The sequence below is a fragment of the Ranitomeya imitator genome, chromosome 1, assembly GCF_032444005.1.
Source record: "Ranitomeya imitator isolate aRanImi1 chromosome 1, aRanImi1.pri, whole genome shotgun sequence".
Lineage (NCBI taxonomy): Eukaryota > Metazoa > Chordata > Amphibia > Anura > Dendrobatidae > Ranitomeya > Ranitomeya imitator.
Genome location: NC_091282.1, coordinates 15,624,659 through 15,651,202, shown reverse-complemented (window position 1 = coordinate 15,651,202; position 26,544 = coordinate 15,624,659). Strand labels below are relative to the sequence as shown.

The window sequence follows — 26,544 nt, the reverse complement described above, 5'->3', positions numbered from 1 at the left end:
AAGGGGGTGCCAGAGAGCTGCAAGTTCCAAACCGGAACTGGGAAGTGGGATATAGATAAATCCCCTTCAGAAAGAAACCAGGGGCAACCAAACAACCCCGGGTCATGACAAATGAGTGTGAGCGGTGGGGATAAAGATATCCTCCCTGGGATTCGTGACAGTGCCCACTTTACATTTAATAATGTCCCAAGTCTCCTCCCTGTGCAGCTCCCCTATACACAGTATAATGCCCCCTCACTGTATATATACTGACCCCGTAATATCCCCCAAACTAATAGCTCCAACACTGTATGATGGCCCCGTCAATATAATCTACACACTGTATGATGGCTCCTCGATAGCCTCCATATAGCATAATACACCAGATAATACTCAATATAGTATAATGCAACCCATAGGCAGCCTCTATAGTATAATGCAACCCATAGGCAGCCTCTGTATTATAATGGACCCTATAGGCAGCCTCTGTGTTATAATGCAGCCCCATTAAAAAAATAACACTCCTCTCTTCCTCCTGGTTCCTGCGCTGCTCCAAGCTTCTGCTCATCTCTGGACCGCAGGCGCTGGGTAGTGACATCATCATGCCCACTGTCAGTGATGTCTAATGCTGAGGGGGGAAGATGGGAGAGGTAGCGTAAGGCTCCTCTCATTAATGCATTCAGCTGTATCGGCTATATGCCGATAATGTAACTGCATCGGCGCAATGTGCACGCCGATAGTTACAGTAGCGTAGCTCCAGGTGGGCCCCTCAGAGCGTGGGGCCCTGGGCTACCGCCCCTTCTGCTCCCCCAGATGCTATGCTACTTATTATAAAGAACATTTACCTATTTTATACACTGACGAGGATCTAGCAGAGATTTTGAAACCAGGTTGTTCCTTCATTGCTAAGAGGGACGTTATTATCGGTAACATTTCTCCTAGTTTATATCTCTACAAGAAAGTCAACCGACACGTGGGTGACAAATACCAAAGGTTTTATTGGATGTGGTCGACCTAAGAAAAAATGTTTCCTCTACTAAACAGAATAATATAATGTTGGATGTCTCATTAGTTGTAGCTCCACACGTCACTGACATCATACAGTGTGAAGATTGCCCCCTGCAATATGTGGGTTGCACGGTCAGAACCTTAAGTCACCGCATTTGGGACACATTAGGGACGTTCTCAGCCCCACAACACGTAATACATCTGCAGCATCACAAGGTTTCATACAACACAATAGGAATATCTTCACTTTACAGTTGTGGGTAATGAATGTTACCAGACCAGATAAAGGGGAGATTGGTATAAAAAGTACACCCCAGAGAAGCCTCGTGGATTCTGGAACTGGACCCCAGGTTCCCCAGTGGTATGAATCTTCGTTCAGACCTTGCATCCATTTATTGTTCTTTCTTTTCTCCTTTCTCTTGTATAGTAATTCTACATAATATACACATTATAGATGCACACACTTCATTCTTGTATGGCACCTATGTTTTCTGTTGTGGGCATACATGTGCATCTCACAAAATTAGAATATCATCAATGCAAAACTGTAAAGTGCTGCGGAATATGTTAACGCTATACAAAAATTATTATTATAGAAAGTTAATTTATTTCAGTTCTTAATTACAAAAATTGAAACTCATATTATATAGTCACTAGATTGTGGCCCGATTCTAACGCATCGGGTATTCTAGGATATGCATGTCCCCGTAGTATATGGACAATGATTCCAGAATTCGCGGCAGACTGTGCCCGTCGCTGATTGGTCGAGGCAACCTTTATGACATCATCGTCGCCATGGCAACCATTATGACATCTACGTCGATACTGTGCCCGTCGCTGATTGGTCGGGGCCTCGACCAATCAGACGCGGGATGTCTACATCCTTTATGACATCATCATCGCTGTGCCCGTCGCTGATTGGTCGAGGCCTGGCGGCCTCAACCAATCAGAGGCGCGGGATTTCTACGTCGATACTGTGCCCGTCGCTGATTGGTCGAGGCAACCTTTATGACATCATCGTCGCCATGGCAACCATTATGACATCTACGTCGATACTGTGCCCGTTGCTGATTGGTCGAGGCCTGGCGGCCTCGACCAATCAGACGCGGGATGTCTACGTCCTTTATGACATCATCGTCGCTGTGCCCGTCGCTGATTGGTCGAGGCCTGGTGGCCTCGACCAATCAGAGACGCGGGATTTCCAGGACAGACAGACAGACGGAAAGACAGACAGACAGACGGAAAAACCCTTAGGCAATTATATATATAGATTGCAAACAGTGATCTATTTCAAGTGTTTATTTCTGTTAATGTTGATGATTATGGCTTACAGCCAATGAAAACCCAGAAGTCATTTTCTCAGTAAGTTAGAAGAATTAACAAAAAACACCTGTGGAGTCTTCTGTTTCAGTAGCTCCACAATTATGGGGAAGACTGCTGGCTTGACAGAAGACAGTCATTGACACACTCCACAAGGAAAGTAAATTTTGCATTTCATTTGGACATCAAGGTCCCAGAGTCTGGAGGAAGAGTGGAGAGGCCACAATCCAACCTGCTGGATGTCTAGTGTGAGGTCTCCACAATCAGTGATGGTTTGGGGAGCCATGTCATCTGCTGGTGTAGGTCCACTGTGTTTTATCAAGACCAAAATCAGCGCAGCCGTCTACCAGGACATTTTAGAGCACTTCATTCTTCCCTCTGCCGACAAGCATTTTGGAGATGGAAATCTCATTCTCCAGCAGGACTTGGCCCCTGTACACACGGCCAAAGTACCAATACCTGGTTTACAAACAACAGTATCACGGTGCTTGATTGGCAGCAAACTCGCCTGACCTTAACCCCTTAGAGAAGCTATGGAGAATCATCAAGAGGAAGATGAGAAACACCAGACTCAACAATGCAGACAAGCTGAAAGCTGATGTCAAATCAAGCTGGGCTTCCATAACCCCTCAGCAGTGCCACAGGCTGCTTGCCTCCATGCCAAGCCGCATTGATGCAGTAATTGATGCAAAAGGAGCCCCGAGCAAGCATTGTGTGCATTTACTGAACATACATTTCAGTAGGACATTTAAGATTTTAAAATAATTTTTCAAGTAGGTGTTATAGAGTATTCTAATTTACTGAGATAATGACTTTTGGGTTTTCATTGGCTGTCAGCCATAATCATCAATATTAACAGAAATAAACACGTGAAATAGATCACTCTCTGTGTAATGACCAGGGCCGTGGAGTCGGTAGGCTAAATCTCTGATTCCAACTCCTTAATTTCCATGACACCGACTCCCTCATACATGGCTCATGTTTAAGTGACAAATTTACTGTGGTAAAATTGTAACATCAGGCTTTTAATCATTATTATGATACAATAAGCCATTTAGATAGAACATACAATATATTTATTGGAATACAACTTTTTTCACATTTACAATTTATTATACACTCTGCAGTAAGTGTAAAAAAAAAACTTATAGAGTAACATTTGTGCAGTCTATGAATTTGTTCTGAGAAATAGTATCACCTCCATCAGATCCTCCTTTATAGATGACCTCAATTCTGACATAATTTTTTTTAAGGCGAGAACTGTGATGAGGGAACAGCCGCCATCTTGGACGGGCATACTAAGAGATTGGCGTGACTCCATTTTGTCTGCTGGTCACAGGTCTGCAGAGAGGAGTGCTCCTGGCCCCCACCTTTTCTAATGAATAAAGTTCCTATTAGTATGTTAACGGGCTGAGCTCAGTGTAAAATGCAGAAGGTACTTCAAAGCTCAATTAGGAAACCACGCCAGCAGGGGGCTTGGAAATGCTTGGAGGCTTAATTAAAACACGCATGCCAAGTGGCCACTGGATACACATCTATTATGGCAGCCCAGTCGAACCGTCTCCAACATGGAATTGTGAATTATGGACGCATCGTTCGAGGTACCGGCTCATAAAAATATTCTCCTCGCCCTAAAGAAATTATGCATCTAACAGTGCGACTCCCGTGGCGGTGGGAGGTCTGAAACCCGAGATATAGGGATCAGCCTCCCACAGGGACCGAATGGGTCCAGGTTTGATCCCAGTACCACCGGCAGAACAAACCACAGGCGCTGGTACTGCCCGTGTGCTGATCCGATCATCCTGAGAGAAGTTATCCCATTTATTAGATATTGGAATAAATCTTGCAGGGAAGCAGAGGGGGTGGAGATTGCTAAGCCCACCCAGCTGCAGGCAGGGGGCTCAGCCAGGTTTAAGAAGAGCTGAGGTCACTGGGAGACTCTCACTCCACAGATGATGATGATATCTTAAGGAACAGGGTATGCCAGCCAGAGGGGAGCAAGCACACGCTTTCTGGGGGCTGCCCGGCAACTAAGTTTTGGACCTGCGGAATGCTGCGCCCCCCCGGCTTCCACAAGCGACCTTCAACCTGGTAAATTGACCTCCAGCTTTATAGCTTTAAGCCTTGTATTATTATTGTTATATTGTACTCTGACTGTAACTCTTGATATATTGTGATTGTATATTTCTTGTAATTATCTAGTGTGCCCTTAAGGCAATTAAATCATAAATTAATTTTGGGCTGATCCTTTTACTGATTGCGAATCTTAGAATACCCAGCGTGGGTAACAGGGCAGTCTCCCCGGCGGCCATTTGCTCTAGGTGCAGTTCCTTTATTGACCTGAGAGACAAAGGGGGTGCCAGAGAACTGGGCCTGTATAGTGACGTCACGGATTGGTGACGTGGGAGGAAAGGGTAATCCTTCACAGTGGTGGCAGCGTACGTGGGATCAGAGTAATAGTGTGCGTGGGACCCCTACTCCCGGACACTAAAGACTACCAGTGGTAACTTTCACTGCTGGGGTCTTAAGGTCAGCCCAGCACTAGACGGTCAGAGTGTAGATATAAGTTGTGTGCAAGGTCAGGGTTACAGCTGTGTCAGTAACCAGAGGTTCCAAAGATGGCGGAGGGCACCAGGAGTGCAGTGAGGGTGCAGGCCAGTGCTATGGTCAATGAGGTGGTGATGGACGGTACCGTTCAAGGTGAGGGGGAGCTCAGCCCAGACTCCCCAAGGAGCCAGCCACCCGTGCTTTGTCCGGCAAGGGACTACCCACCACCTACCCGCCCCAGCCTATCCACATCAGAGGCCCTTGTTGCAGCGGCAATGGCACGTCTCGAGGCGGGTAATGAAGACGTCTATAGGAGAATCATGGCAGCTGCAGAGAAAGCAGAGGAGCGAGAGCGGGCAGAATGCCGTAAGGCGGCGGAGCGAGCAGAGAGCAGCAGAGCGCCGTGAGGCAGCAGAGCGGGCAGAGAAAGCTGCAGAGCGGGCAGCGGAGTAAGCAGCGGCAGAGAGAGCAGCGGAGCACCAGCACCGACTGGAGATGGCTCAACACGGGCTCCCGCTGGACGCCCCAGCACCACCAGAGTCCAGGGCTTCCAAAGTCCGGGCCGAGGACTTCCCTCTGCTTGAGAAGGATGGAGACTTGGATTCCTTCTTGCTGGCCTTTGAAAGGACGTGCCTTCAACATCATCTGGCCCCGGATCAGTGGGCAAGATACCTGACCCCCCGTTTGAGGGGTAAGTCCCTGGAAGTTTTGGGGGACTTACCTGCCGGGGCGGAGCAGGACTACAGCAGCATCAAGCGGGCGCTGATCCACCACTACAACCTCACTCCACAGAAGAAGATGATGATGATATCTTAAGGAACAGGGTATGCCAGCCAGAGGGGAGCAAGCACACGCTTTCTTTGGGGCTGCCCGGCAACTAAGTTTTGGACCTGTGGAATGCTGCGCCCCCCGGCTTCCACAAGCGACCTTCAACCTGGTAAATTGACCTCCAGCTTTATACCTTTAAGCCTTGTATTATTATTGTTATATTGTATTCTGACTGTAACTCTTGATATATTGTGATTGTATATTTCTTGTAATTACCTAGTGCGCCCTTAAGGCAAATAAATCATAAATTAATTTTGGGCTGATCCTTTTACTCTGATTGCGAATCTTAGAATACCCAGTGTGGGTAACAGGGCAGTCTCCCCGACAGCCATTTGCTCTAGGTGCAGTTCCCTTACTGACCTAAGAGACAAAGGGGGCGCCGGAGAGCTGGGCCTGTGTACTGACGTCACGGATTGGTGACGTGGGAGGAAGGGGTAATCCTTCACAAGAACAACCTCTTAAAGCTAACTTGGGTTTGTGGCAAAGCAGTAACCACATGGGTGACACCTCTAACAATTTCAGGGTATAAAACAACTGCCTCGTGCAGTCTGTTTTGATGAACGATTAAACTCTTCTACTTTGAGAGCAAGTGAAAAACGTTGCTGAAATATGGTCAATCTGTTTTCTATGGGAGTGGAATCTTTTTCCCTGCGGCAACGCTTTGCCTGCTCCCTGTCGTCCAAATACTTGTCGAAATCAAACTCCTCATCTGATGATGAAGGAACGGCAGCAGCAGCACTGGCAGGATCCGAGTCATCTTGCTTTTGGCCGTCCTGTAGTCCACTCATCCTAACTGCTATCTCAATCAAAGCTTCTTTTCCTTTAGTAAACTGTTAATCATCCAGCAATATACGTTGACTCGGGTCCACATAAACAGCTGCCAGTAGAATTTTATTTTTTAATAGCAGTGTCTGTTTCATTGAAGCAGCAATGCCATCTGCTATTAAATCTCTTTAGGACAGGCAAAACAACAAGTTCTTCCACTCCTTTATAAAAATGCCAATAGTTAAATCTCAGCTTGTAACTTTTTAGTCACTGTAAATGGGTGAAGCAATTCCTTCAATTCAGCCACCTGTGTCCATTGACCTTCATGTAGTGTTACCTGAGGGTTGGCCATATCTACAAGGAAGGGTTTCAGCTCAAACAATCACTCAATCATTAAATAGGTGCTGCCCCACCAAGTGGCTCGATCCACAATTGCACCTTTTTCAGCATGTCTCTTCAAGATGGAAACAATTTTAGGGGTTCTGACAGCAATAGCCAATTTCTTCACTTTGCTAATCAGAATTCTAGCATATCCCTCTTATTGCCAGCTGGTGTGTGCACAACACAGCGCATGTGATGAATAGGAAAGAGGTGTGAAGCAGCTTCAACAAGATCATCTACTTGTAAAGAATCATTTTGCTGTTCTTCTGTAGTAATATCTGTTTGTTCCTCCATTGTGAGAACAGGACTGTGGCCTTCCATCTCTAACATACTGAATGTGAAATGTTCTTCTAGCTGCTATTTGTTCACCTTCATTATTCTCATTCATCAGTTCAAATGTACTTATGCTTGCAGCATTTTATTATAATTATTATTATACATTTTTATAGCGCCATTTATTCCATGGAGCTTTATATGTGAATACGGGGCAAATATAGACAAATACATTAAACGAGCAAAAAACAAGGCACACGGGTACATAAGGAAGGAGGACCCTGCCTGCGAGGGCTCAAAGTCTGCAGAGGATGGGTGATGATACACTAGGAGAGGGTATTACAGCATTATCAGTTACAATAGCAAGAACCTGTTCTTTTTTGAGTTTATCTCACAGAACTTTTTCCACTAAGGTGTGGAGAAACTGGCTGCTGTGAAGAGCGTTAGTAACTTTTACTGACAGCGTCTTAGTAACAATTTTTTTGTTGTCACAAACATATCGAACGTTGATAGCAAAATAGTTCACTCTGTGATGTGTGCAGGCATCAATTTAAAGAAACAATGCATCTCTTGATAGTCTTTTTAAGATCTTCCTTTTGGTTAAGGGTTTCTTCAATCACAAATTTTCTAATACTTTCTCTTTCAAGAGAAACACCAAGTTTGTGGGCCATTTCTCTATTAAAGGCTGTAAAAGCTTGTCGTGCAAATAATGATAATGGTACACTGTTCTTCACAACAAGCTCGATGAGCTATCTTTTAAACACATCTTCTGTTATTGTTACTGCAACTGTCACTTTCAAAATATCTTGTAACTGACATTTGAGATGCTCTTTCCTCTTCCTTTGCCTGGCGGAAAGTGCTGGTCTCTGGTTTCTTGGTGGTGCTGTGATCTTTTTCAATCACAGCTTTGTAAACTTCTGGATGCAACGTTGAAAATGTCTACTTACATTGGAAACTCTAGAAGGAGCAATTTTATCACTGCCTAATTTTGGCATCACAGCATTTATTTTCATCTGGGTCACTTATACACTGACACAAAATGTTTATTATCTTGAGTCACTGTGAAATGCTCAAATACAACTGACGTCATAAGAGGCTTCTCGGACATTTTATAATTATGTAAATTCGCTTTCAAAATAATTGTCATGTAAAGAAATAAGGTATTGTAATTCTTGCAATAATAGGCAATCATGCACTGTATAATTTAGGATATAAATAAAAATCTTTGCATAAATCAATAGGACAGATGATAAGTATAAAGTTTGTAAAATATGTTAGATGGCTTTATGCTGAACGTTCAATGTCAGGCTTGTCGAAGGGGAAAAGCTCACTAAATGCTTCACATCATATTTCTTCAGTCTATGGAGAGGGGAGGGAGCATGTTTGTGCTGAATCATACTGCAGAACACACACACACACAAATATATATGTCCTCATTGATCCTGTTACTATAGTTCTGAATTTGAGATGTTAGAAAACAGTTTTCCACCATATATTCTACGTATAGTGTATATAAGTCATCAGGGCAGCTAATTTCTCCAAACATGAGCTAAGAGGGAAAACTAAAACATCAAGAATACGGAGACAACTTATACTGGACGATTGATTTATGCAGTTTATTGAAAGTTTAGCTATGATTTAAGAAGTACTTTCCTTAATCCTGCTTTCCTGTTCACTCCAGTTCTGAGATAAAAGCAGGCATTCCTTCCCTGTGTGTTTGTTATTTTTCCCCTTATCTGTAGAGGAGGAGCTTTACTAGTTATCATGAACATAAGCTGCAGCACAGATTAATCTCAGCTAAAAGTCTAGACCTTAGATCAGGAATAGGACAGACATTTATAGGACATTTCATAACTTTCCCAAATTCTTATGATAAAAATATTTCCCACAAACTGCATTGAACTACTGTACCCAATTTATTATATATTTTAGGAGTCAGAGTCGGTCTATTTTATACCGACTCCTACTCCGCAAAAATGTGCTCAAACTCCGACTCCACAGCCTTGGTAATGACTTTATATATGAATTTCACTTTTTGCATTGAAGAACTGAAATAAATTAACTTTTTTTTGATATTCTAATTTTGTGAGATGCACCTGTATGATCGTCCATAGGATCGCACATGTCCACTTGCGGCTGAGGGTTTCCGCTGTGCATTAGACGCTGTGATGTATACAAGACGCAAGTTACTGGCTATTTATTATCTTATGAATAAGAACTGAACACAAATATCAGGTCGAAATATTTTTTGCTGCTATCCCCAGAATTGTTTTTTAATCTTTCTTTGAATTTTAATTTGGATTTTCCAATAAGTTTTTTTTTTTATTCACACTGGAAACAAGTGATGGATAGGGTTGATCGACTGGTTTGGGATAAGTGCTGATCCGAATAGCTATGGCGCTTACCGAATAGCTGCCTCGGTAACCTGGATCGCTCACGATAAATGTTATGTTCTGCGACGCAGCTGCCTGTGTGTTGGGCTCTCCCTGCATGTGTTGTGACACATGAAGCTGCGGCGCTGAACAGCTGACTATCTGAAGAGCTCAAAGTATCCAGGTTACTGAGTCAGCTGTTGAGTAAGTGCTATAGCTATTCGGATAAGAAGTTATGCGAAGCTATTCGATCAACCCTAGTGCTGGATTATCACTAACTTTCTAAGTCCCATCCATTCCTTCCCAACCATGATTTTTCATCCGGGCACTTCCCAGGGATCTCACCAAGCATTGAGAGGTAGCTGAAAGCGGACAGTTTTTTTCTATAGATGAATGGCATGTATGGGTGATGTCTACATATAAAGTCTCCTGAAGTCCATGTACAAAAAAAGCCGACCTACAATTTGCCAGGACACATGCTGAGAAATATGAAGACTACTGGGACTCTGGAGTGAGTGTGGAATACAGTAAAATGCATGGTACCTACAGTGATACATGGTGTCCTTATGTGGGGCTGCATGAGCTCTGCTGGTGTCGGGGTCTACCTGTCATTGATGGTATTATGAATTTACAGATGTTCTGCTCTATAGTGAAAGAAGATGCTGCAGTCATTCAATGCTCTTGGTAAACCTGCACTTCTCCATCGGGACAATGGTCCAATACACACATCTATGGCAACTGTTGCATTTTTAAAGAACATGGTAAAAGTGATTCAGTGGCCAAGTGTCTTCTGATCTGAACCCAACCAAACACCTATGGGAAATTCTGAAGAGACAAGTTGTCATCAATCTCCATCCAGCATCTAGGCGCCAAGAAAGCTCATTATTGAAAAATAAAGATAGATGATGTATTATGTAACCAACTCGTTCATTCTAGGCCTAGAAGACTTGATGTGGTCGTTAAAAATCATGGAGGACATACAAAATGATAGCTGTAGTAGCTTTTAATGTAGGGTGTACTCATTTTTATCAACTAATTTGTGTAAACCTAAAGATTTTGTAATTAAACTTATATTACCTGTTTTGATTATAAAAATGTTCCATGAAACTCATTGTTTGCAACAGTTTAGAAATTGTTCTCGTCTTCAGTGAGATATTAATAAAAATCTTACCAAAGAGGGTGTACTCATTTACGCTTAGCAATGTTTATTAAAAATGTATAAATCACAGAACATAATTACGGTTTCTTTCCTGCATGCCTTCTCTCCTGTTATAAGATATAATATATGTGTGAAAGATTTCCACCATTCTGAACATGCTTCTGTGTGTGACTTATCTCGTGGCTCACAAGACTTGATTTTCTTGTGAAGCATTTCTCACAGGGTGAACATGAATACGGCTTCTCTCCTGTATGAATTCTCTCATGTCTAATAAGATTCCCTTTAACCGTGAAAGACTTCTCACATATTGAACATGAATATGGCTTTTCTCCTGTGTTGATTTTCTGATGTTTAACAAGTTGTGATTTCTCTGTAAAGCACCTTCCACATTGCAAACATGAAAAAGTTTTTTTCAGCTGTGAAGTCTTTGATGTTTAACAAGCTCTGATTTACTTCCAAAACATTTCTCACGTTCCGAACATGAAAATGGTTTCTACCCCTGTGTGAATTCTTTAATGTGTATCAAGATCGGAATTATTTTTAACACATTTCTCACATGAATATGGCTTCTCTCGTGTGTGAATTGTCTGCTATTTAATAAGGTTTCCTTTATGTGTAAAGCTTTTCCCACATTCTGAACATGAAAATGGCTTCTATCCTGTGTGAATTCTTTCATGTGTAACCAGACTCCCTTTATCTGTGAAGGAATATCCACATTCTGGACATGAATATGGCTTCACTCCTGTGTGATTTCTCTGATGTAAAACAAAATTAGCTTTTTGTAAAAAACATTTCCCACATCATGAACATGAATAAGGTTTCTCTCCAGTGTGAACATTCTCATGTGTAGCAAGACTAGATTTCTAAAATATTTCCCACATCCTGAACATGAATATGGCTTCTCTCCTGGGTGAATTCTTTCATGTGTAATAAGACTCCCTTTTTCTTTGAAGGCTTTCCCACATTCCGAACATGAAAATGGCTTTTCTCGTGTGTGAATCAGCGCTGCGGAGTCAGAATCAGAGCTCATTTTGGTGAATTTGGAGTTGGTATCATGGAAATTGAGGAGTCTGAGTTGGAGGTTTAGCTTACCGACTCCACAGCCCTGGTGTGAATTCTCTCATGTGTAGCAAGCCATGATTTATATAAAAACCATTTCCCACATTCTGAACATGAAAATGGTTTCTCTCCTGTGTGAATTCTCTGATGTCTAATAAAACTCCCTTTATGTGTGAAGAACTTCCCACATTCTGAACATAAAAATGGCTTTTCTCCTGTGTGAATTCTCTCATGTATAGCAAGACATGATTTATATAAAAAACATTTCTCACATGCAGAACATGAAAATGGTTTCTCTCCTGTGTGAATTCTCTGATGTGTAATAAGACTCTTTTTTTCTGTGAAGGACTTCCCACATACTGAACATGGATATGGCTTCTCTCCAGTATGAATGCGCTGATGGCTATTAAGATGCCCTTTCTTTGTGAAGGACTTGCCACATATTGAACATGAAAATGGTTTTTCTCCTCTGTGATTTTTCTGATGTGCAATAAGATTCCGTTTATCTGTGAAGAATTTCCCACATTGTGAACATGAATATGGCTTCTCTCCTGTATGAATTCTCTGATGTGTAATAAGACTCCCTTTACCTGTAAATAATTTCCCACATTCCGAACATGAATATGGTTTCTCTCCTGTGTGAATTTTCTGATGTTTAATAAGATTTCCTTTATGTGTAAAGCATTTCCCACATTCTGAACATGAATATGGCTTCTCTCCTGTGTGTATTCTTTCATGTGTAACCAGATTCCCTTTATCTGTGAAGGTCTTTCCACATTCCGAACATGAAAATGGCTTTTCTCCTGTGTGAGTTCTCTCATGTATAACAAATCTTGATTTATTTGTAAAGCATTTCCCACATTCTGAACAGGAGTATCTCTTTTCTCCTTTGTGCTTTCTTTGTGCTAAAAAATCTGAGCTTTTTGTGAATTGCTTGTGACACTGAAATCTTGTATCCACGCTGTCACTTGGAATTGTGGTAACTATACGGGATTGCTCAGGAGAAGGTTCCTCATGACTAGTAGGATTATAAGAAAGTGAAGTAATGTGAAGTCCAGGAGGTTCATGACGGGGAATGAGTTTTTTTCTATTAGAGTGCTTCCTGTTATCTTTTTTACAATTAAGTGATAAACCATTGTTCTCACAAGGATTTCCTATGAGGATAAAAGATAGAAAAAATTCACATCCAATCTACAACACAAAAGGGATTTCTACATTTATTATATGGAGCTCACAATGAAGATCATAGTCCGTGAAAGTCCTGGTAACAAGGAAGACAACTACATGCCATAACATTAACACAATGACAGATAAAATGAATAACTGTCAGGAAAATAATAATTCCTAAAATCCTACGTACCGCTCCAGTGCTCATGCAGCCCCACACCCACTGGGTTTATGCAGTGTAAACACAAAGCCTCATGTGCAGGCAGGTAGCTGCAGTCCTCTCTCTCCCTACACTGTGTAATTCTATCCCCCTCTTCCCCCCTCCCTTCCTCACAGCAGCTGACCAATACTCATGACTAGTTAAATCCAGTTCTTCCCGCCAAAGATTCAGAAGTTCCTTTGTCTGTTCAAACTCAAATTTAATAACGCACAATAACCACAGGGACGGGAAAAACCTATTTTCAGAATCCATATAGCGAAAGCTACGCACGAATGCGTTCTGAGGCTTCCAGAGTCCCCAGACACCAAACAGTTTCTGCCTCCCTGTGACCCGCAGAGGGGTCATGTTCGGTCTCAAATGAAAGATAATTTCATAATAGGAAAAATTATATCCCTATCATCTCTTGGCGAGGTTTCCACCCAGAGTTATGACAAATAGAAGTTTTTAATAACTTTCAAAAAGGGGCGGACCCAGCCCACCTAGTGAGGTCAGCAAGGCGAAGTCCCTTGGCTTTGGACAAAGGGATAAAGCCCAGATGCTCAATCAGGGGGGTGACACTTGCCTGGAGAATCAGCTACATGAAGCTGTTCATATGTACTCTTTGTTCTGGGACGGTTTTCCTTCCCCCTTATTGACATGTCATACTAATGACTGAGATGTGCAAGTTCTTACTTTAATCATCTTTTATTTGTAACTGTTTGTATATACCGTATTTTGCCTCCTTTTGTAATATCTTTTGTATTTTTCTGTACACACTGCGTTGCTTTTTTTGGAGTAAACTTATAAAATTACTAGTTTGTTCTTTTGGCTCTACGATCGAAACAACACGTCCTTCACGCTAAATTACGCTACCTCCTGACCCGATATAAGCTAGTATCAAACGAGGAACTGGTGGTAGCGAAGCGCCCGTGGTGGTATTGGAAAACCCTGGCAGTGACGGATCAGAGGTTTATGTGTGTATTTACTGCCTGAGATGGGTGGACCATGTATATGGATACACCTAAATAAAATGTGAATGGTTGGTGATATCAACTTCCTCTTTGTGTCACATTAGTATATGGGAGGGGGAAAGTTTTTCAAGATTGGTGGTGACCATGGCGGTCATTTTGAAGTTGGCCATTTTGGATCCAACTTTATTTTTTCCAATGGGAAGAGGGTCATGTGACATCAAACTTATTAAGAATTTCACAAGACAAACAATGGTGTGCTCGGTTTTAACATAACTTTATTCTTTCACGAGTTATTTACAAGTTTCTCTTTGTTTACAGCCATTGACATGTCGCAGAGGTTAACACGTGAGGAGCGGATAAATGTTCTGTGTAAACTGAGGGTCCTGTTCCAATTTTTGTTTTGCCCATTCTGCAAATTCAGAGCGCCGATCTTGGTCATCCTCGTTCAGATGCTACAGCAGCTGGATTTTGTAACGGTGCCATTTGTGAGTAGCTAATATCCGCCGAAGGGATGTTAGACTGATGCCAGATCGGCGCGCTGAATTTGCAGAATGGGCAAAACAAAAAATGGAACAGGACCCTCAGTCTACAAAGAACATGATGTTCAGTGATGAGGCAAACTTTTTTGGGTGGGCCATTTATATGGGAATGGTGACAGTTTTCTTGCGTAGGGTGTCTTGCATTGAAATCTGCTGCAATGACCCGGGTACTGCATTCACCAGACATCAACACAATTTCTTTCCGCTCCTCACATGTTAACCTCTGCGACATGTCAATGGCTGTAAACAAAGAGAAACTTGTAAATAGCCCTTGAAAGAATAAACTTACATTAAAACCAAGCACACCATTGTTTGTCTTGTCAAATTCTCAATAAGTTTGATGTCTCACATGACCCTCTTCCATTTGGTAAATATAAAGTTGGATCCAAAATGGCCAACTTCAAAATGGCCATCATGGTCACCAACCATCTTGAAAAGTTTTTCCCCTCCCATATACTAATGTGCCACAAACAGGAAGTTGATATCACAAACCATTCCAGTTTTATTTAGGTGTATCCATATACATGGCCCACCCTGTACATACCGCCCTCACTGCAGAGTGCCCAATAACCAGGCAGCCTTTCCGGTGACTACTTAACCTAAGTGCAGTTACCTGACTGACCTGAGGGTAAGGGGGGGGGGGGTGCGCCAGAGAGCTGCAAATTCCAAACCGAAACTGAAAGTGGAAACAAAAGTTGTGGGGATTTATATATCATCTACCATGCATATAATCTATATATATAATTGTCTAAGGGTTTTTCCGTCTGTCTGTCTGTCCTGGAAATCCCGCGTCTCTGATTGGTCGAGGCCGTCAGGCCTCGACCAATCAGCGACGGGCACAGTATCGACGTAGAAATCCTGCGTCTCTGATTGGTCGAGGCCGCCAGGCCTCGACCAATCAGCGACGGGCACAGTGACGATGATATCATAAAGGTCGTAGACATCCCGCATCTCTGATTGGTCGAGGCCGCCAGGCCTCGACCAATCAGCAACGGGCACAGCGACGATGATGTCATAAAGGACGTAGAAATCCCACGTTTCTGATTCAGGGAGGGGCACAGTATCGACGTAGATGTCAATGGTTGCCATGGCGACGATGATGTCATAAAGGTTGCCTCGACCAATCAGCGACGGGCACAGTCTGCCGCGAATTCTGGAATCATCATTGTCCATATACTACGGGGACATGCATATTCTAGAATACCCGATGCGTTAGAATCGGGCCACAATCTAGTATATAGATATTTGACAACTGGGGGCAAAACTTCTACCAGATTCCTGACATATCGGTGTCAGAAGTAGGATAGACAAATAAATCCCTGAAAATAACACTTATAAACTGGTGACATTGGCACAAGTCAGGGGTTGCAGAGATTAGACAGCAAATAGACAATTCTTAAAGGAAACCTGTCATCAGGAATTACCCCCCTAATGTACCACCAGTGCCATTTCACTCTCGTAGAAAGACGCCTATTATGCCCTTAGTGTAGATAAGTGCCCACTGTATGCAAATGATATAGACTAATCACAAGAGTGACCCTACATCCTGGAGTAGTCCAGCACCAGCCACTGTAATCACGTCCTCAGCTTGACTAAGGCAGTGTTTCTCAACTCCAGTCCTCAAGACCCACCAACAGGGTAAGTTTTCAGGACTTCCTTAGTATTGCACAGGTCATAATTTCATCACCTGCTCAAGCATTAATTCCATCACCTATGCAATACTAAGGAAATCCTGAAAACATGACCTGTTGGTGGGTCTTGAGGACTGGAGTTGAGAAACACTGGCCTAAGGGCATGATAGGAACCCTTAGGAGCCTGCAACAGCACTGAAGGCACATTAAGGAACAAGCCACTTTGTACATTAAGCGTCAAGCCTCATTTTAGAATTCTGACCAGCGTCACTTTAAGAGGTAATAACTCTGGAGCTTCCACACATCCCAGTGATTCTAAGACTGTTTTTTCGTGATATATTGTACTTCATGTCAGTGGTAAATTTTGGTCATTAGCATTTATTTATGGAAATATCAAAACTTTGAATATTTCGCAGTTTTCAAACTTTGAATTTCTATGTCCTTATACCAGATATTTATTAACTATTTTTTTGGTATAAATAACTTTTACCACTTATCTACTTTACATCAGCATCATTTTTAAAACATTTCTTTGTGAGGAAGTTATAAGGCTTAAAATGTTTTCAGCAATTTCTCATTTTTACAACAAAATTTACATAATTATTTTTAGGAACCACAACACATTTGAAGTGACTGAGGGGCCTATGTGACAAAAAATATATAAAAGTGACTCAATTTAAAAAATTGCATCACTCAACGTGCTCACAACCACATTCAGTAAGTTTATTAACCCTTCAGGTGCCTCACAGAAATTAACACAAAGTGGAATGAAAAAAATAAATTTTACTTTTTGGTAGAAAAATGTTTAGTCCCAAAGTTTGCATTTTTACAAGGATAACAGGAGAAAATGGACCATACAATTTGTTGCATAATTTCTCCTGAGTATGCTTATACCCCACAAGTGGTGGAAAAGTACGATTTAGGTGCATGGCAAGGCTCAGAAAGGAAGGAGCGCCATTTGACTTTTGGAGTGCAAAATCGGCTAAAATAGATAGTGGACGCCATGTCGTGTTTGCAGAGCCTCTGTGGTGCCTAAACAGTGGAAACCCCCACAACTGACCCCATTTTGGAAACTACACCAATCAGGGAATTTATGTAAAAGTATGGTGAGCATTTTGAAGCCACAAGTGCTTCATAAAATTTTAAGACATTGGACAGTAAAATTTTAAAATTACGTTTTTTCCCCAAAATTGTTTTTAGCCCTAAATTTACAATTTTATCAAATAAATCATCTAGAGGTGCTGCAAGCATAATAACTCCACATGTCTTTCACAAAACGTTATACCAATGAATGATGAAGAAAAAAATTAAATTTTTATCACTATAATGTTGTTTTAGCCCCAGATTTTACATTTTCACAAGAGGAAACGGGCAAAGATGACGACATAAATTATTACACAATTTCTGCTGAATGTGACAATACCCCATATGTGTCTGTACAGTACTGCTTAGACACATAGCGAAACTCAGGAGGGAAGAAGCGCTATTTGACTCTTGGAGAACATATTTTCATAGAATAGTTTGCAGACTCCATATATAGAGCCCCTAAGTGCCCAAAGAGCAAAATCCTCCCTCAAGTGATCACATTTTGGAAATTACACCACTGTGAGAATTTATCTACAGGTGTAGTGATGAATTTGACTCAGTGTGTGTTTTCCAGAAACGAGCAGCAATGGAAGTTGCTAAGTGAACATGTAAATATGCCATTATAGTGCCCGGATACATTGCAGTGCCTGTTATGTTGTACTGCCAGTACACTGTAGTGCCCGGTACATTGTAGCATCCAGTACACTGTAGTGCCCCTTACATTGAAGTGACCTGTACACTGTAGAGTCCAGTACACTGTAGCGTCCCGAACATTGTTGAGTCTTGTACATTATGCTCAGCGCAAACTTCTGGAGACACACACCCTGTAATTACCTGGGGCTCCTTGGTACATTAATGTTAAACATTTGGAACCTAATTGAGGTTTAGGAACACTGTGGGGCTCAGGAGAAGGGTGTATTTGGATTTGGGAGCTCATATTTTGGTGGATTTCTTTTGTTGTTAGTTACGTCACTTTTCCAGAGCCTTTGTGCTACCAGTAATGTGGACACCTCCTATATTTGTTAACAAATGAAGAACCTAAGTGGGGACTTTTTTCTGGGTTGACAAGAAGATTTTATTCAAGGCATTTGGGGATACACAATATTTTAGATCACATTTATCCTGTGCTCTACGTTGAGCACTTACAATAGGGTTTCCATCAAAATCTACAAAATATGTGATTCAGATGACACCGCTGAGGGATCCATTCCCTATAATGAGGAAGCAGAGTTACTCTGGACTCTGTCTGGCCTCTGTTTAGAGATGTCCTTCTTTTGAAAGCTACGAAAAACTGTGGTCAGCAGCCCTTTTACGCACGTTTAAAATTGACGGTCACCGCCAAATCATTGGACAGAAGGCATCCACAGTGCCTCTATCTGCCTCAAAATAATGACTCTTAAGCCGTAGGTTCTCTGTCTGAATCACAAGCTCGGTCATTTATATGGCAGCATGGGACTTGTGTAAGAAAAGTATGAAAGTAAAGGATGGAAGTAATATTAAAAAATGTACAATTATAAAAATTAAATATGTGCTTGCAAACATGGACCCGTGGAAGCACATTTGTGCGAAACGGCCGTTGTCCGTTCTCCTCTCCCCGCACCCCTCACTTTCACCTGCCGCCTCTCCACAGATGTCTAATACCGCATAAAGCGAATTAAAGGACATTGTTTTTCAGCAATCTTGGGGTGAGTGCCATATCTTTCATGTTTGCATAACTTGTAACTCTACTGTTCTGATATATGTAGAGCACCGCCCATGGATGCACCAAATGTTGTTTTAAGTCTGATGGAAAGCCGGTCCCATATGTTTATAGCCTGTGAAGACTACTAGTTACCTGGTGCCGCTCAGTTCTGAATCTTGTTTGACTGGCATAAATATGTGCTTGCTAAATCACTAAGAAGAGGTGTGAAGGCGGCCCCATTATTCATCGGTGCACAGCTGGACACTGTACGGGAGCAGCCGCGCCATCACCGGACACTTCTGTAGTGAACAGTGAATAAAGCTTCACTGCACTGGAGACTTCACACGATATCACACACCGGTCATTACTGCAGACCAGATATTATTACATACCTGTGGAAACATCTACCAGAATCTCCTCCTTCCTGTCACTCACACACGGCTGATTCCCCCTCGACATCGCTTCTTCTTCTGTCTCATCCTTCACTTTTTTCTTAGTGAGATCTTCCTCCTGATATATCAGATGTAACAATCAGCACAATACAAGAAACCACCAAAATCTGTGACACCTATGACCTCGCTCAGAAATGACCCCCATATACAGAACCGGTACAGGGCTCACTGCAGTCTACCTGATGATCCTCTAGGACATTGTGATTCTCTTCCGGACAGTCCTGGGGACACAAAGGAAGGGGACAATTTTCTGTTGGATTTCTTTCCATGAGTCCATCTGCAGGATGGAATACAGCGGCATGTTAAAGTTTGTGCACCCCTGATCAAAATTACTGTTACTGTGAACAATTAAGCAAGTTGACGATGAAATTATCTCTAAAAGGGCTAAAGTTAAAGATGACAAATTTCCTTTGTATTTTAGGCAAAAATAAAAATAAAAAAAAATTATATATATATATTTTATCATCTTTACATTTTAAAGGAAAATGGGCCGATGCAAAAGTTTGGGCACTCTGTATGGTAAGTACCAAGTAGTACCTCCTTTTACAAGCATCAAAGCTTGTAAACTATTTTTGTAGTGACAAAAGAGCAATTCTTGTTTGTGGTATTTTCATTCAATCTTCCTTGGAGAATTCTTCCAGTTCTGCGAGATTCCTAGGTCGTCTTGCTTCCTCTGCTATTTTGAGGTCTCGCCACAGATTTTCAATGATGTTCAGATCAACGGACTGCGAGGGCCATTGTAAAACCTTCAGCTTGCGCCTTTTGAGGTAATCTATTGTGGATTTTCACATACATTCTGATTTGCCTCTCTAGCAATCCTACGAGCAGCTTTCTCTGAAATTTTGCTTGGTTTTCCAGACCATATCTTGACTGTTCCTGCTAACTGCCATTTGTTAATTATATTTCTAACAGAGGTAAGGGTACCTTGAAAAAGCTTTGCTCTCCTTTTAAAGCTTTCTCCTGCTTTGTGGGCCTCTACCATTTTCAGAATGCTAGGCAACAGCTTAGAAGAACCCATGGCTGCTGTTTTTTGGCACAAGGTTAGAGGAAGCTGGGTTTTTATAAAGCTGGGAAATTTGCATCACCTGGCCTTTCCTAACGAGGATAGTGAACAAGCCATAAAGCTAACAAGATAATTAAGGTTCGAAACCTTGGTCAAACTTATCTGAGCACACAAATCTCCACAAAACTTTTGATTTGGCTTACTTGCCTTTCTGTAATTTATTAAATTTAAAAAAATGATAAAATATATTTTTTTACCTAAAATACAAAAGGAAAGGGGCGCATGCGCGGACTCTGGCGGTGACGGACATGTTGTGCTGAGCTCCGCCGCCCGACGGACCCCATTCAACCCGTTTTAGCGACCAGAGCACGGTAAAAGTATCCCCTTCGGGGACAATATACCTCAGCGATCGAGGCAACTCGTGATGCCGAAGAAGGGAAGCGCAATGCAGCCGGCGGGCAATAATAATTACGGACCTCCTCATGAGCGGCACTCCTTCCAAAATGGCCGCCGCAGCAAATCCATCATCAGCCTCTGCAGCGCACAGCGATGGGGACACAGAGCGGGACGACATTTCCCCGCACACTAAAGCGGCGATTTCAACAGCAGCTCTTACGAGGTCCCTGCAGGAAACTTTCCGGGAGGAACTTACCTCTGCCATGCAGAGCATTCCATCCCAGCTGCAGGACATTGCGCAGCGCACTAACAACCTAGAGGAGAAAAAGGACGTTGTCTCAGATGCACTGGAGGAGGACCAGGAGACCCTCAGGCTTCACACAGACCGCATTGCTGAGCTTGAACTAAGATGCGAGGACTAAGGAAATAGATCTCGAAAGAGCAACATACGAATACGAGGGCTTCCTGAACATGTTGTTGCCCTTAAAGATACAGCGACAGCCCTCTTTGTGGCCCTACTACCGGACTTGGACCCCAACTTGCTCCATATCACAAGAATACACAGGGCACTGGGTAAGCCACGATCTAATGATATGCCCAGAGATGTAATACTAAAGATGCACTATGAAGAGACTCGTGACCAGATCCTGCTGGCAGCTAGGGATCACCCTATTTTACCTGGCCTATCAGACTCAGTAGACATTTATGCTGACATCGCGCCCACCACATTAGCCAGGAGAAGGGCCCTCAGATCGATCACGGCCTCTTTGCAGGCGGCCCAAGTCAAATACAGGTGGGGCTTCCCGTTCGCCCTTATTTTCACATTTAAATCTCAAATGTATACTTGCCGGTCTCTGGAAGAAGGAACTCAGGCCCTGAATAAAGCCGGGATCCCACTTTCTGCCGAAACCTCCTCCCTTCCACAGAGAAAATCCAGACCAGCAAGGGAATGGAAGAATTCCCCCAGAACAAGAAGCCAAAATACCCGGGTCACCTGACTTGCATAGTCTAGCATTTAGCTTACTTGGAATGCTCTGTGCGGTATCAGGCATTGTTGTGGGGCCAGTAAACTGTTTTGCCCTGCTCCGAAACTAGGTTACCTACCAAATATCGAATGCAATTAAAGGCCCCTTCACATTAAGCGACGCTGCAGCGATACCGACAACGATCCGGATCGCTGCAGCGTCGCTGTTTGGTCGCTGGAGAGCTGTCACACAGACCGCTCTCCAGCGACCAACGATGTCGGTAACCAGGGTAAACATCGGGTAACTAAGCGCAGGGCCGCGCTTAGTAACCCGATGTTTACCCTGGTTACCATGCTAAAAGTAAAAAAAAACAAACACTACATACTTACCTACAGCCGTCTGTCCTCCAGCGCTGCGCTCTGCTTCTCTGCTCTCCTCTTGTACTGTCTGGGAGCCGGAAAGCAGAGCGGTGACGTCACCGCTCTGCTTTCCGGCTCACAGACAGTACAGGAGGAGTGCAGAGCGCAGCGCTGGAGGACAGACAGCGGTAGGTAAGTATGTAGTGTTTGTTTTTTTTTACTTTTAGCATGGTAACCAGGGTAAACATCGGGTTACTAAGCGCGGCCCTGCGCTTAGTTACCCGATGTTTACCCTGGTTACCAGTGAAGACATCGCTGGATCGGTGTCACACACGCCGATCCAGCGATGTCAGCGGGGAGTCCAGCGACGAAATAAAGTTCTGGACTTTCCTCAGCGACCAACGATCTCCCAGCAGGGGCCTGATCGTTGGTCGCTGTCACACATAACGATTTCATTAACGATATCGTTGCTACGTCACAAATAGCAACGATATCGTTAACAATATCGTTATGTGTGAAGGTACCTTAAGTGTTTTAACAGTTAATGCTCGGTCTATTTACAGTTGATCTAATTGTTACTATCTTATCAAGCACTCCCTTCCCTACCCCTCTATTTCCCCTATCCCCCTCCTCACTCCCCCCCTCCCTTCCCATTTCCCCCCTCTAACCCCCCCTTTCTTCTCCTAACCTCCCTCCTCCTCCCCTTCATCTCCCCCCTCCCCTTTACTTTCCCAATCCCCCCCTTACCCCTTCGCCTCTCGCTTCCTCCCCTTCTGTCCCCACCCTTACTTCTCCCCCTTTCCCTTCCCCCCCTCCCCCCTTTTCTCCTCCCCCCCCCCTTTTTCTAGTGGTCCTCCATGACCCTATCCTGGCTTGGTAGGTTACATGCCATTAAGATGGTCTCTCTGCCACGATTTTTGTATATTTTCCGCTCCCTGCCCATTCCCCTACCTTCCAGAACGCTATTAGATATCCATAGCATGATCTCTAAGTTTATATGGCAGGGGAAAAGACCCAGGATCCGACTAAAAACCATGTTTATTACTAGAAGACTAGGAGGTATGTCTCTGCCCAACTTCACTTTATACTATAGGGCGGCTCTACTGGCCCAGCTAATGAGTACCAGCGCAGACAAACATAGTGAACCCAGGTGGGTGGGACTCGAATTTTCTTTCCTGACCCCATTCACTCCACCGGGTCTCATGTGGTCATTGCAGAAACTTCCGAAAGGACTTCATGCAACAGCTCCATTTTCAGCTCATTCCCTGATGCTATGGAGGAAGGAAAGATTTAAACACTCCCTACAATCTAAAGCTTCCTTAATGACTCACCTCTTCCATAACCCTGCTTTTCCACCGGGGTTAGAACCTCGCCTCTTCCATTGGTGGGAGTCTAGGGGTTTAGCCACTCTCAAACATCTTACCACGCCATTCAACATTCTTCTCACTAAACAAGATTTTATGCAAAAGTTTACCCCACCAGTCTCTGAAATATTGCGTATTAACCAAATCTTCCATTTTGCTGAACAAATCTTACGACATGGAGTCTCTCACTGCCCTACTGGTTATGAGCAAAAATGTCTAAACGACCCCCTGGGTAGGGGAGCTATCTCTATAATATATTCATCCTTAAATGCTGTATTAGGGGATGAAAAGCTCAAATATATGACACAATGGGAGAGGGATTTCAATAGGACAATGTCCCTGGTGGACTGGCAAAAATGTTGCTGCTCTCTTTCCAAGGGTAGCCTCCAAACCTACTTAGTTGAGACATCCATTAGGCTCCTGCATAGGACATATCAGGTTCCGAGCAAATTACATGCCATTTACCCAAACCTGTTGGATCGATGTTTCAGGGGGTGTGGAGCCCTGGGTGACTTGAGGTACACATGGTGGGATTGCCCAATTCTATCTGCTCTATGGCTAAAGATTAAATCTATAGTGGAGGGATTGTTTGGCAGAGTAATCCAACTAGATCCAACTGTATTCTTTCTAGGAGCCAGGTACCCTGGCTTTTCCAACAAACTTCATAACCTAGTCAATCAGCTGTTCTTGGCCACTAAGCTGCACATCGCAACGAGATGGAAAACAACTACCCTTTCTCTTTCAATAGTAATTGACAAGATGAACACTATCATGCTATACGAACGAATACAAGCTACAAGAGATGACTCATGGGAAACCTTCTATCAAGTCTGGAAACCATGGATCGAAAGGGACTCCAATAGTAACCTTGACCAAGTCTTAACGCTATCACTCTGAGGACAATGTGAATATGAAGTTCGATAAACTTCCTCAGGCTCGTCCTTTGCCCCCATCTATTGATAGTGTTATGATGCAGTATAAGATCTCTTATCTCCCCCCCTTCTCTCGTTTTCTTATCCTTTTGTCTTCGTCCATGTGTTTTAATGTTTTAATGTATAAAACTGTCAAAGTTATTCAGGAATATGGTTACATTTGTACATTTTCCCCTGTGTGGGATCTTGCTACGAGAATTTCTTGGTTTTTGAACATAAAAACTTATTGAAACTAAAATACAAAGGAAATGTGTCATCTTTAACTTTAGGCCTTTTAGAGTAATTTTGACCAGGGGTACACAAACTTTTACATGACACTATAGATTGTGTCATGTAATAAGATGATGGGAGTAATAGTAGGTGACCACAGAACAGACATGACCGTCTCCCCTCCTCACCCTGATCGGCCCATATTGCGATCGCCTCTTGTGCTCCATGTATAACCTCAACCTTAATATCAATCAGATCTTCACCCTAAAAAGTAAAATGTAAGATGAGCTCAGGTTCCATCACTTCATGGTCAGATGTTGTGGAGGCTTCAGTGTCATCTACCTGATGATCCTCCGGGATGTTGTGATTCTCCTCCGGACAGTCCTGGGGATACAGAGGACGGGGACATCTCTCTGGTGGATTCCTCCTCCTGGATCCATCTGTGGAGACACAGACTGAATACATCACCTGCCATGTATCTGTCTATATACAGGTCCTTCTCAAAAAATTAGCATATAGTGTTAAATTTCATTATTTACCATAATGTAATGATTACAATTAAACTTTCATATATTATAGATTCATTATCCACCAACTGAAATTTGTCAGGTCTTTTATTGTTTTAATACTGATGATTTTGGCATACAACTCCTGATAACCCAAAAAACCTGTCTCAATAAATTAGCATATCAAGAAAAGGTTCTCTAAACGACCTATTACCCTAATCTTCTGAATCAACTAATTAACTCTAAACACATGCAAAAGATACCTGAGGCTTTTATAAACTCCCTGCCTGGTTCATTACTCAAAACCCCCATCATGGGTAAGACTAGCGACCTGACAGATGTCAAGAAGGCCATCATTGACACCCTCAAGCAAGAGGGTAAGACCCAGAAAGAAATTTCTCAACAAATAGGCTGTTCCCAGAGTGCTGTATCAAGGCACCTCAATGGTAAGTCTGTTGGAAGGAAACAATGTGGCAGAAAACGCTGTACAACGAGAAGAGGAGACCGGACCCTGAGGAAGATTGTGGAGAAGGACCGATTCCAGACCTTGGGGAACCTGAGGAAGCAGTGGACTGAGTCTGGTGTGGAAACATCCAGAGCCACCGTGCACAGGCGTGTGCAGGAAATGGGCTACAGGTGCCGCATTCCCCAGGTAAAGCCACTTTTGAGCTACAGAGAAGCAGCACTGGACTGTTGCTAAGTGGTCCCAAGTACTTTTTTCTGATGAAAGCAAATTTTGCATGTCATTCGGAAATCAAGGTGCCAGAGTCTGGAGGAAGACTGGGGAGAAGGAAATGCCAAAATGCCTGAAGTCCAGTGTCAAGTACCCACAGTCAGTGATGGTGTGGGGTGCCATGTCAGCTGCTGGTGTTGGTCCACTGTGTTTCATCAAGGGCAGGGTCAATGCAGCTAGCTATCAGGAGATTTTGGAGCACTTCATGCTTCCATCGGCTGAAATGCTTTATGGAGATGAAGATTTCATTTTTCAGCACGACCTGGCACCTGCTCACAGTGCCAAAACCACTGGTAAATGGTTTACTGACCATGGTATTACTGTGCTCAATTGGCCTGCCAACTCTCCTGACCTGAACCCCATAGAGAATCTGTGGGATATTGTGAAGAGAAAGTTGAGAGACGCAAGACCCAACACTCTGGATGAGCTTAAGGCCGCTATTGAAGCATCCTGGGCCTCCATAACATCTCAGCAGTGTCACAGGCTGATTGCCTCCATGCCACGCCGCATTGAAGCAGTCATTTCTGCCAAAGGATTCCCGACCAAGTATTGAGTGCATAACTGAACATTATTATTTGATGGTTTTTTTGTTTGTTATTAAAAAACACTTTTATTTGATTGGATGGGTGAAATATGCTAATTTATTGAGACAGGTTTTT

The 26,544-nt window shown here is 43.0% G+C and overlaps 1 protein-coding gene across 1 annotated transcript in view; it reads right to left on the bottom strand.

Moving 5' to 3' along the window:
* LOC138657409 (zinc finger protein 585A-like) overlaps positions 1–24,906 on the bottom strand; it is a 186,745-nt gene extending 161,839 nt beyond the window's left edge. Inside the window, exons 1-2 of the mRNA XM_069745180.1 lie at positions 24,835–24,906; positions 19,597–19,694 (exon numbers count right to left, since the gene is read on the bottom strand). Of these exons, the coding sequence (XP_069601281.1) occupies positions 19,597–19,686 (90 nt within the window). The 5' untranslated portion in view covers positions 19,687–19,694; positions 24,835–24,906. The remainder of the gene's footprint in view (positions 1–19,596; positions 19,695–24,834) is intronic.
* Positions 24,907–26,544: the final 1,638 nt, after the last annotated feature.